The following is a 12913-nucleotide window of genomic DNA, read 5'->3' on the forward strand; positions in this document are numbered from 1 at the left end:
TTTCTCAAAATATATTCTTTTGTTTAACAGATGAAAGAAACTCAAATAGGTTTGGAACAAGTAATTAAATATTAATTACATATTATAATAAATGTAACTAGAAAATTAAAGTTCGTAGACAAACTTTATGGTGGTTTGAGAAAGTTTAAAAGTCTGAAGTCTGTTTGAAGTAGGCATAGAGAGATAACTACATATGTTAGCATGTTTCTCGAATGCATTGGCATGTTGTTAGTATATTTATAATATTATTGGTATGTTTCTAGTATGTTAGTATGTTTGTTAATATGTTTCTAGTATCTTAGTACGTTTTAGTACGGATTAGTACATCGTTAGTATGGATTGGTATGTTGTTAGTATCTCTAATGTTAATTCAATGGTAGTTTTTTGTAATAAAAGTCCATGGGACAGTTGCTAGGGTGCCATAAGTGCTTGCTAGGGTGTGGCTAGTACGTTGAAAGGTCATCAGTGATTGGCAGATTGGTAGTCTGAGTTAAATGAACCCAAACTGTATGACAGTCTGGCACAAAGTTATGAAGGTTACAAAGTTTGATGCAATGTTTAGTCAATGGGGCTTTTTCAAATTTTCTGGGTCAGTTTTCGGAAAACCGGAAGTCGTATCAGTTGGAAAAGTTATAGCAACCCAAGTCAGACAAGTTTGGAGAAAGTTTGGTGGGAGTAGTATGATAGGTCTAGGAGGAGATGCATATAGAAATTAGTCTCAGAAGAAAAAAAAAAAAAAAGAATGCTAAGTTTATGTAATATAACCGTATGTTGGCTTTCTCAAGCCACCAAAATTATTCTTTGTTCAAAATCTACATCATTGTTATTAATCTACAAAGAGTTGCATTTTAATCCCTTAAAGAAATCAGTCATATTGCCAAGTCATTTTCCATCTAGGCAAGAATAGAGGGATGAATGGCGTGTCAAGACAGGACAAGTGAGGAATGCCTCTAGGTGGACCAACAACAGGTAATAAACAGGATGGTGATGGCTGTAGACCCACCTTTGAGGGTTAAATATTCCAAATGCCACATGCAAACAACATAAGGGTTTCTGCAGGTTTTATGAAGGTACATTTAAGACCCTTGTTTAGGACTAAGTAAACAAATGTCAGTGTCAGTCTTCTGTAAATGCACATTTTCATGTCAGAAAAAAGCTTGAAGCTACAATTTCTACAAAAAAAAACCCTAAATATAACAACTAACGGAAAATTTAAATAATGTTTACTACATCTTCAGATCCCACTGCACAAATAAACATTGTTTCTCCTTATATTTGTCTAGTTTTCAAATCCAAATGTATAAAAACTGGCTCAGATGTACTGTAAAGTTCTACTTTGAACGTTTTTATGTTGTTAAATTGAAAAAAAGGACTCAGTGTGTTTATATCACCCTAATATGACCACCTATACACTATATCTACACATATTTCTGTCCGAACAGCTTGAAAAGGAGATTTTTCACCATAGATGCCCTTTAAGAGGTTTGAAATATTTAATTGTTTGAATATAATAGTTTTAATGTGATATTGAAATAGGTGCTGCATACTTTCCATTCAATAACTTATAATAATTAACAAAAAGATCACTGGGGGTGAGAAAACAGCAGTTCAATCTACAATTCATAGTACTGTGATGTCATAACACTTAAACTTTTTTTTTTTCAGGTCATTTCCAATACAGATCACATTTTCAGTTTCTACTTTAGGCTGTGTGTGCACTCCTGCATTTACTTTTTAAAATGCTCCTCATCCCGACTGTAGTTTTTAATTAATAAAAAAAAATGTTTGGTAATCAATTAACACGAAAATCATTTAATTTTGTCCTGGTGCAGTAGGTGATTCTCCTTAGAAACATTTTTTGTTGTGCTGGTTGAAAGTCTCTTCACATTCCAATAGTACTGATTAAAGTAACTGATCTAAATGTATTTATATGTACTTTTATATTCTGGTAAGGCATGAGACTAAAAATGGTCACCCAATTAAATATTGTCAGGCTGATAATTCCCATGATTCTGATAAGTAGCCCAATCTGTCTGTCAACAAATGCAGATTTGAACAACTGCGCAACTCTGTTCACGCAGATCGGCCGATGCGTGTTTACGTGGGGCGCATTTATGTGGACACGAGTGACAGTGCTAAAATTAAATGCTAAATCAAAACTTGTTAAAATCCTGAATTAATATTGGAGTTTCTTTTGCATGCTGGAGGAAGGACGACATCATGGCTGAAGCATTTTTTTTTAGACAGGTAATGTTCTGTTTTAAAACTATTTTAGTCACACAAAGCTTATATAGATTATGTTGTTACGAATGGGTTATATGCACAGAAGTATTGTTCAGCCACTTCAGCCCTTTCATAAGGGACCATTCACAGCATCAATAATGTAGATTTTTATTAAATTTAACAACAAAACACCAATAAACAGCACTATTCAGCTATTAACGTTGGTTTTGGATTCACATTGGTTAATTTTTTAATAATGACAACCTGTGACAAGCTCACTATATTTTTTACCATGCTACTTTGAATATTGGGTCTGACTTAGCATGTAAGTACGGCTTAGTAATAAGAGAAGAGTTCAGATGCAAAAGCCGCTAAATGCCACTTCTGCCAAAAATGAGCTAATATCATTGAGGGAATGTTTTAAGCACGTAGTACATGTTCAACAAATATTATATGCTTCAAATCATCTAAACAGCAGCGTCAGTGCATTCAGAAATAACAGTTTGTTAAACGGCACTTGCCTTTGACAGCAAAAGCCGCTGTGTCCACAGAACCAATCAGAAGGCGCAAATTGAATCATATGTTTTTAATGTAGCAGCACGCTGATACGCCGGCTTTTTAGGAAAGCGTTTTTTTTTACACTTTCGATTAGGATTTTAAAAGACGGAGTTTGATGAACTGGATGAGCCCGTCCGACTCTCAGTGAATGGCAAATGAAAACATCCCTTACCTCAAAACTCTTTCTCAAAAAAAAAAAAACACTCTGTACATTCGGAAGTGTAGCATGCATTCATAAAATTGTAATTTTTTTTTATTGCGCAGCGACGATACGTTGAATAAGTCCGATTTACTATACATTAAACGGCAACTCACGAAAGACGACGTTAAGATACCATTCTTTTATCCCACATGGATGCTATGACGATGAACAAGAGACGAAAACGAGACCAACACCTTGAGTATAGCAAGAAATAATGAATGGCAGCTTGTGAAAGTGTCTGAGAGACATCCCCTTTTTGGCCAGTAGGCCTACCTCGTGTTTTATTTGCTAATGTAATTTATTTTTTAAAGATAAATATAATGTATAAAACTATACATTATTTACATTACTTATAATACCTATACGTCTGATAAGCTTTTTCATATTAATAGACAATGCACAGATTTTAATGTTTCACAATGTTTTTACACTGCATTATTTGAATCTAACAAGCTTAGTTTATGATGTTTACATTGTTCTACTTACATTAAATCTAAATCCCAAATATCAGAAATTGCAACAGATTAATTTTGTATTAATGTAAATTTTAATGGTATTGATTATTGCACTTATTGCACACAGATTCCATTCATTCATTTCCTTCTGCTAAGTCCCTGGTTTATCAGACGTTTTCACAGTGGAATAAACCGCCACTTACTTGACAGAATCAAGTATTTGTAATTTTAAGTGGTTTGTGTAGTGTTTTAGGTTTAGTAAAATAATTTCTAATTGCAATTTCTTTAGTGATTATTCAACTAATTACACTTGTCTTTTCCCAATATGTGGATTTAGAGGTTTTTGCATAAAAAGCACACATGGATTTAGCTGGTTTTGACCCCCCCCCAAAAAATCTACCTTGTTAAAAACCAAAGAGTGATATTTAAGAAAACAGTTATTTTACTCACTAGCTAATAACATTTTCATTATCTATAAAATGAAACTTCTGAGCCTAATTGTAGGAGCCCGATAGAAAATGCTCATTTACAAAAAAAAAAAAAAAAAAAAAAAAGAGGTCTGATGGATTTAGAGGGTTTTGTAACTGAACTTTTTAAGTGTAATTCCTGCACACTGCCGGCCAAACACTAAGCATACAGTAGTCGCTTTTGAACCATGCATGTGAGAGAGTGAGACTGATAAGTGAGACTGATGAGAGAGTAATGACAAGGTTTGCTTGCTACACAACTGAAAACATGCTAGATATAATACAGTTTTTCAGTCAGAATTGTAGTAATATAAAATACAATAAAGTTTTCTACCTAGCGATTAACAATCTAGTGGGTCTCTGTCATTTTTAATATGCACTTTCACGATTTCAGGAGGCGTTGCTTTGGACGACAGGGGAGAGATTGTATTTGAAAAATATAATGCTAACCGGTTAGCATTAATGCAGATCACCAACTACACCTTTAACTAAATGCATTAAAAAAAAGTAATGCATGTGACATTTAGGGCTCTATCATACACCCGTCGCAATGTGACGCAAGGCACCACGCAATTGTTGTTTGCTAGTTTTTAGCTTGGCATAAGAGTCGTTTTGACGTTTTGCGCCATGCTGTTTAAATAGCAAATGAATTTGCGCTCATATGTGCGCCCATAGGAGTTCTGGTCTAAAAAAAGATGTGTGTTGCTATTTTGAAAAACTATAATAGATTTTTCAATAGACCAGAATAAAAACGGTCTATTGTCCAGCGCAGAGCGCGTTAGTTGTGCGCCTCGCTTAGACACTGCTTAATACACACAAGATGTAGAGCAATACGCAAATATATATGAAAAAGAATTAAAATATTAAGGATATATATATATATATATATATATATATATATATATATAGGATATAATAAGGATATATATAGGATTTAAATATAAAGGATTAAAATATTACTAAACGTTATTTTCTAGCCTACATAAATATGAAAAACCACTGCCTTCATGCCTTCATCACGGTAGGCTTTTTCAATTTATTCATATCAATTTTCTTTTGTATAATGTTCTTATAATTAGCTGTATTATTTATTATATGCATCTTTATATTTGTTTTATTAAAAATAAGTTCAACTCTTTTAGACCATGGGCCACGGTGCAAAGTGAATTTTTCCGTCCTTATATTAGCAAAAGTGTATTCTGACACACCCTGAGTGCGTTTGCGCCCTGCGCTTTGCACTTTGCGCATGGACCATCAAAACAGAGCTCTTAATGTCATGACTATAAATTTTAGACTATCTGCTCTCATTAAGACCCTTCTAAACGGATAGTTTGTCATCTACTCACCATTTTATTTGTTTTATACCTTAAACACAAAGGATATTTTTAAGAATTCTTAAAAACCTGTAACCTTTGATTTCCATAGCATTTCTTTTTTCTGCTATTGAAGTCAATGGTTACAGGCATTCAGCTTTCTTCTGAATATCTTATTTTGTGTTCAGTAAAAAAAGAAAACCTTATAAAAGTCTGCAACTACACAAGTGAGAGTACATATGGAGAAAATTTTCATTTTTAGGTGAACTATCCCTTTAAAGGCTTAATTTGTGAAAGGGAGAATTAAATCAATAATAAAAGTCCTGCAGTAGCTCTGATAGCATGCTGTTATGTACAAACAAAAATAGTGTTTTACCTCCCACGGGCTCTTCTTCCTCTTCAACTCATCACACTTTCTCAGTTTGCAGATCTGGTGTCCGATCTTTCGGTTTAGGCAATTGCTACAGGTCCCGCAGTTCTCCTTCCTCATGCATGGCCCACAAACGCCGCATCTCTTCCTTTTCTTTTTTTGGGCCACCACAGGCTCTATTGGTTCCTGGTCCTCCATCTGCGACAAGGAGAACATGCCAGCTTGCTCATGCTCAGACCTGATGTAGTCGTCCGCAGGCGACACCACCCTTGCGCTCCTGGCCCCTAGGAAAACTTTAGGGTCCTCCTCGTCCAGAGAGAATTCATAAATGTCCTGGACTGGAGGGCCAGGGCCTCCCCTCAGCTTGTGCATACTGAGGGTCCCACTCTCTTCCAAGACAAGAGAGCGGTAACAGTGGCCGGATTCAAAATGTAAAGAATTAAAAAGTATGGTTCCTTACAGCACAACGCAGACCTGTCCATAAAGTGTGTGTGCTGTGTAGTGGCCACAAGGGAGAACTATTGCACAGACGTTTAAAGGGTGGACACAGGACGGGCTCCTTACTGCGAGGAGATGCCAGGCATGATGTCATTCACCTGCAGGTGTGTTGGGAATACGGCTGCAGGTGATGGGGATCATCTCTCTCGATGTCATTTGGATGTAAACAGAAGGGTCAGTGCCACTTAAGGCAGTTTGGCGACTGTATGGAGAGAAAGAGAGATTGTGGTTTCGATATATTTCAGTTTTGGTGAAAATTATTATCTTGTAAATAAATCAGAATATATTGATTGTATGCATGTCCATATAGAGTGAATTATCTGTAATCAACAACAATTTTGATTACAATATAATAAAGAAAATGATGAAAATGTCTAAGAAGTCCATGTTAACATCTATATCATAACAAGAATGTTTGTTTCACTTATTTTCAGTAATGTAATGACACAAATGCTTCTATTAAACTGCTATTAATCATTCTATTTAAACTTAATGTGATTATAACACAAGAACAATTATGAAGATGCACCTATCTGTCTATTCATCTATCTATCTGCCATTCTATCTATCTTAATATCTATCTATCTTACTATCTATCTATCTATCTATCTATCTATCTATCTATCTATCTATCTATCTATACACATATTGGCATTTTACCTATGTAGTAATATAAATATGTATGTAATATAAAGGTTCTTCTAATATAGTCTATCCATCCATTTGTCCATCTATCTGTCTATCTATCTATCCATCTATCTATCTAGTTACACATTTATCGATATTTACCTATGTAGTAATATGAATATAGTTTCTTCTAATATAAAGCTGTCTATTAATCCAACTGTCAATTAATCCATCCATCCATCCATCCATCCTTCCATCCATCCATCCATCCATCCATCCATCCATATTTACCTACGCAGTGATATAAAAATGGGTGTAATATAAAATGTATTCAAATAATGTCAATCTATCCATCCATCTATCTATCCAGTAACATCCATATTTATCTATGCAGTAATACAAATACTGATGTAGTATAAAGTTTCTTCTAATATAAAGTATGTCTATCTATCGCTACACATATATCAACATTTATCTATGCAGCAAAATAGATATGCGTGTATTATAGTTTCTTTTAATATAAAGTCTGTCTGTCTGTCTGTCTGTCTGTCTATCTATCTATCTATCTATCTATATCTATCTATCTATCTATCTCTCTCTCTCTCTCTCTATCTATCTATCTAGTTACACATATCGATATTTACCTATGTAGTAATATAAATATGTATGTAATATAAAGGTTCTTCTTATATAGTCTATTCATCCATTTGTCCATCTATCTGTCTATCTATCTATCCATCTATCTATCTAGTTACACATATCGATATTTACCTATGTAGTAATATGAATATAGTTTCTTCTAATATAAAGCTGTCTATTAATCCAACTGTCCATCAATCCATCCATCCATCCATCAATATTTACCTATGCAGTAATATAAAAATGGGTGTAATATAAAATGTATTCTCAAATAATGTCAATCTATCCATCCATCTATCCAGTAACATCCATATGTATCTATGCAGTGATATAAATACTGATGTAGTATAAAGTTTCTTCTAATATAAAGTATGTCTATCTATCGCTACACATATATCGATATTTATCTATGCAGCAAAATAGATATGCATGTATTATAGTTTATTTTAATATAAAGTCTGTCTATCTATATCTATCTATCTATCTATCTATCTATCTATCTATCTATCTATCTATCTATCTATCTATCTATATAGTTACACATATATCCATATTTACACGAAGCAATATAAATATGCATGTAATAGGCTATAAAGTTTCTTCACAAGCTCCATAAGAATGTTCACAAGACAAAACACATTTACAGTAACAGCCTGAACTCTGAAATCAGTTTTTTTTTTCAATCTCCTACATTGATGTACGGGGGGGGGGAACACCAGACAAAAGATATTGAAACACGGAAGGTACTACGTGCGAAATGTGAGAAAATGCTCGGTTAGAATGGCGAATCCCCATTAGACAGCTCTCCATTGCTCTTTGTTTGTCCTTTGAGTCTCAATGCAGGACTTTCGCTTGACGCTCTTTGTTCAGCGCCAGGGGACCGTCAATAAACTCAAATATTTAACGGTAACTACGGGTCACGCAGTCCACGTATTGTGTATTGTTAAGGTATTGTATAGTTTAGATACTCGTCAGTGGTGCGTCGTTAACGGAACGTTTTGATTCGCAATGTATTGTTTGATACAGTAGGCTAGCCTACTAGGCTAGTGAAAGGTAACAGGGTTTAAATCAGGAGTCCCCACTATAGCTGCTTCGAAAAGTTAATAATTACAACGTGCTAAGACGAGCACTGCATTTAACAAAAACAAACAAACAAAAAGATGGAGGTCAACCACTCTTCTTTTTATAAGGCGAGTATTACTTTTTTAATATTAGGTTAGCTTACGTTATAGCCTAAGATTTAGCGTCTAGAATGAGCAATCAACCTTGTCCTCGTCGTATTTGATATAAACATGGGCTGAATATTACTTTATTACAACAGTGATACGAGCTTTACTAGGGGGTATGTAAAAGCTGTAGTGAGCACATTTTTTTTATTTGTTTGTTTTTCTCCAGCACGTCATTAAACTTTTGATATAACATTATTACTTTTATTGGTTACCAATTAAAACAATATCGAAATATAGTCTAGACTGTAAAGTTAAACTGTGTACACATAGAAACACGACGAATACAATATGCCTACTGGTATTTTTATTATCTTATTTGGAATATTTCAGCTCAAGTACGTTGGAAAATCGCCACAAGCTTCTCTGATCTCTTCTGTTTTTAAAGCCTGTATATAATTGTAATCGGGGATTATATCAAATGAGGGAAAAGAATCTGCTGATTCAGATGAAACCAGATCTTTCTGACATTAGCTGCACCACAAATTAGGCTTCACCCTACCCAAAAAAAGATAATCTACTATTTACTCACCCTCAAGGCTCCAAACCTTTAAACTTATATCGTGTTCAACATAATAATAATAATAATCATAATAATAATAAACTAAAACAGGTTTGTGAGAAGAAAAATTGAGTAATTAATAACAGACTTGGCTATTTTTTGGGGGTGAGACATTCTTTTAAAGTCGCGGTCCTCGCGGATGAACAAAGTTTTCGTCCAAATCCTTCGTAATGTTAACCGTAGGACATATAATTAAGTGTAATAATTAATTTATACGTCTTATCTATCTATCTATCTATCTATCTATCTATCTATCTATCTATCTATCTATCTATCTATCTATCTATCTATCTATCTATCTATCTATCTAATCTTTACACATCCATATTTACATATGCAGTTATTGCAGTAATATAATAATGGACGCAAATAAAGTTTTTTTAATATAGTATATCCATCCATCCATATAGATAGATAGATAGATAGAAAGATATATAGATAGATAGATAGATAGATAGATAAGACGTATAAATGAATTATTACACACTATTTTAATTGCTTTATTATCACAAACTATGCCATTTTTAGGTCGTACGGTTAACAATGCAAACGATTTTGAAGACAAAACATTGTTTGGCGACGAGTTTAAACGAATTAGCTCACCCAAAACGTGTCATTAATTTATACGTGCTTAACTAACAGTTTTGCAACTATATACTATTTACGGTTATTTGCTAACATGTGAACGACTTTGGATGACAAAGAGTACTTGACAGATCACATAATCACAGTGTAAGAGCAAACAAACCCGCGTTAAAATGATGAAGTGAAAGTTTATCCCGCCATAAGGAATCCTGCATTATAGTTAAATGGCCCAGATATTAAAACCAGCCCAGTCAAGTGTCTCGCACGCGCACTTGAGCACGTGGCTCTTCACTTTGCCGGGCGCTTTAACTGGCGGCAAAAAAGAAGAGGTGTAAAAACCTGCAATGGTCGTTTAAACTGCAGCACATACACTTCTGTATTAGCTTTTCCGATTTATCTTGACAAACAAGTGACAGTTTTCCTTGAAAGGGTGAGAAAAACGACACATCATCAAGGCCCCCCTCTGAATAAAGAAAACAACACCCTGGGGCGCGTGTTACAGCTCTGTCGGGCGCGATCTGTTACAAAGAAACACATTTTAAGTTCTGAATAAACAAGGTATTTCGTTTGGAACGCGTTAGATACAGTGTAACAAAAGCAGTCCGAACGCTTTCCGCTGTTGTTACATTGATCGTTCCTATTAATACCTCACATAGCCTACTACAGTGGAAAAAGTTATCAGTAATCGATGTGTATTGGGCTAATCGCCTCATTAGCAACTCAAAAACTTAAACAAGAGAATACACATACTTCATTTAAGCTGAATAAGGCAGTTTCGAACACTTTTTTTGGTTTTTTCAGTTATAAAAAGTTTCCAGATGTGTTGTAGTAACGTTAGTAGTAGTAACATGCAGGACTTACCAAGCGGTGGAAACGTTCCAAGTGTCTTGTCAAAGCCCATTTAGATTGAAATGACGGTTTACTTATAAACAGTACATGCATGTGCAATTACACATCATTATAAATGACTAAAACGTCATTAATTTACCTTATAAGCAGTGCAAATAAGAAAAGCGTGTAGAGTTAATTTGCTACAACGGGTTAAAAGAAATGCTACAAGTCAAGACTTGACATGGCGAATTGTACGAGGAGAAAAAAAGTGGTCATTTCATTAGGGCAAAGACCCTTTAACTTTTCTTCGCCTCGTCTATGTACTTCAGGGAAGTTTTAAGAGTTAAACGACGATGAGGAGGAGGAAGGAGAGCCTGTGAGAGACTGAAGTAAGTTGTGGAGTGGAGTTCAGAGAGTGCCGCGGACTGAGGGGTTAAAATTACGTCATCAAGAGGACTACATGTCATGAACAAAATTTAAGTGAACCTAGAGTCTTTGATTCATCTTTTTATGAATGTGAACATTCAAACATTTTTGGGAGGATCAATCATTATATGTCCAAAAAAAATAAATAAATAAATAAACAATCAGGTTTTAGTTGTAATTTGACCCCCAAATATTATTATTTTTGTTCCAAACAATTTATCTGTGGAATTTATAAAGATTCTTTCAATTTTATTTGGTAAATTTCATGTTCATAAATGCAGATTAAATAACTCTAAAACTTGTTTAAAGGTTATTATATTATAGATTTTCATTTGTATAGAATCGCTGCAATATACTAACAGCAAAAAATGTAAATATACAATTATAGTGGCAAAAGAGCTGAAGTTAATTGATGTCAATTGGATAGGTTAAATAATATTGTAAAGATCTCTATGTTAAATTGACTTTTTATTTATTTAGTTTATGCAATTTATTTTTTGTTTATTTTATGTTATTAAATACATTTGTATTTTTGGATGTCATGTTTAAATTGTATATTTCTGTTGTTTAATAAAAAAAATGCAAGGGAAGGGATTAGAAGCTATTGATATAAACAATTTTATAAATGCTTTCATAGACAATTGGATTAAAAGATGTATAACTAGTTCAAATTCAATGTGTTTTTTTTTATTCCCAATTATTGGTTTAATAGAATTGGCGGTCTCCAATTTATTTTGAAATGTAAATTTGCCCAGAATAAACTTTTACCAGCAAGCATTACTGGCTTGGAAACTATGTTACTCTCATAACTTTTCTCCACATAAAACATTTTATGGAACAACACTGATATTAAAGTTAAGAATAAATCCTTATTTTTTTTCTAATTGGTACGACAGAGATGTATTACATATATTTTCCTCATTGACAATTTATGAACAATTTATGAAAATTCATCAATTTCCTATCCCATTTAAGAAATTTAACATTATTGTAAATGCTATCCCAAAAGAATTATTACACTTGACAACAATTCATATTTCATATATAAATAAAAGAACCATAAACCCTCATTATTATTAGAAGGTATTAGTATAAATGATAAGAAAAGCATCAACAAACTTATTCTTAGAATTCTTCAACAACAAAAAAATCTAATTGCGCAAGAGGGAAGTCATATTGGTCAGCGTTAATAAAAGATATGGATTGGAAAAGAACATGGCTTCTCCCATATGTAATCCCAAACAAAGCAAAGGAAATCTATTTTAAAATTCTACACAAAATATCAATGCATTTATTTCAACATTTACTGATATTGCAATTACTTGTTTTTTTTTTTTTTTGTCAGGGAAATGAGGGAACTTTGACTCACATGTTTTTACATGTAAAATCTTACAAAAGTTTTGGTCAGATCTACATAACTACTTGAATAAATCACAATCAACAAAACAAATCGTTAAATTGAATGATATTATATGTTATTATTCTAGTCCCAATAATAAAAATGAAGAATATATATAACTTTTTTATATTATATGCAAATTTCTTTATCAACAAATAAAAAAAAATTCTTAAATCCTCTCCCTTATTTGCCTATTTTTAATTTAAAATTGATTCCTTGCTTAAAGCTATACATTTATCAAACAACAAACAATTCTGCAAGTTAATAGAAACTTATGATAAACTTATGAAAATATCATGCTTCCAGTAAGTTGGTCTTTATTGCTGCGTTTTTTCATTTAATTTTATACTTCCCCTTTTTTATTTTGTTCTTTTTTCTCTTTCTATTACTTATTGTTCTTATCACTTTGTTATTATATATACTTGTATTCCAGTCTCCAACAGATTACTTCCTGATTTATATTGTACATTTCTTCTTTTCTAAATAAAAGTTTATTTAAAAAAATAATTAAGAGAAACAAAATGGTAAACGT

General features: G+C 33.1%; 1 protein-coding gene across 1 annotated transcript in view; it reads right to left on the reverse strand.

Moving 5' to 3' along the window:
* tet3 (tet methylcytosine dioxygenase 3) overlaps positions 1-11483 on the reverse strand; it is a 67243-nt gene extending 55760 nt beyond the window's left edge. Inside the window, exons 1-2 of the mRNA NM_001327945.1 lie at positions 10587-11483; positions 5595-6288 (exon numbers count right to left, since the gene is read on the reverse strand). Of these exons, the coding sequence (NP_001314874.1) occupies positions 5595-5960 (366 nt within the window). The 5' untranslated portion in view covers positions 5961-6288; positions 10587-11483. The remainder of the gene's footprint in view (positions 1-5594; positions 6289-10586) is intronic.
* Positions 11484-12913: the final 1430 nt, after the last annotated feature.

Source organism: Danio rerio, chromosome 5, assembly GCF_049306965.1.
Source record: "Danio rerio strain Tuebingen ecotype United States chromosome 5, GRCz12tu, whole genome shotgun sequence".
Classification (NCBI taxonomy): Eukaryota; Metazoa; Chordata; class Actinopteri; order Cypriniformes; family Danionidae; genus Danio; species Danio rerio.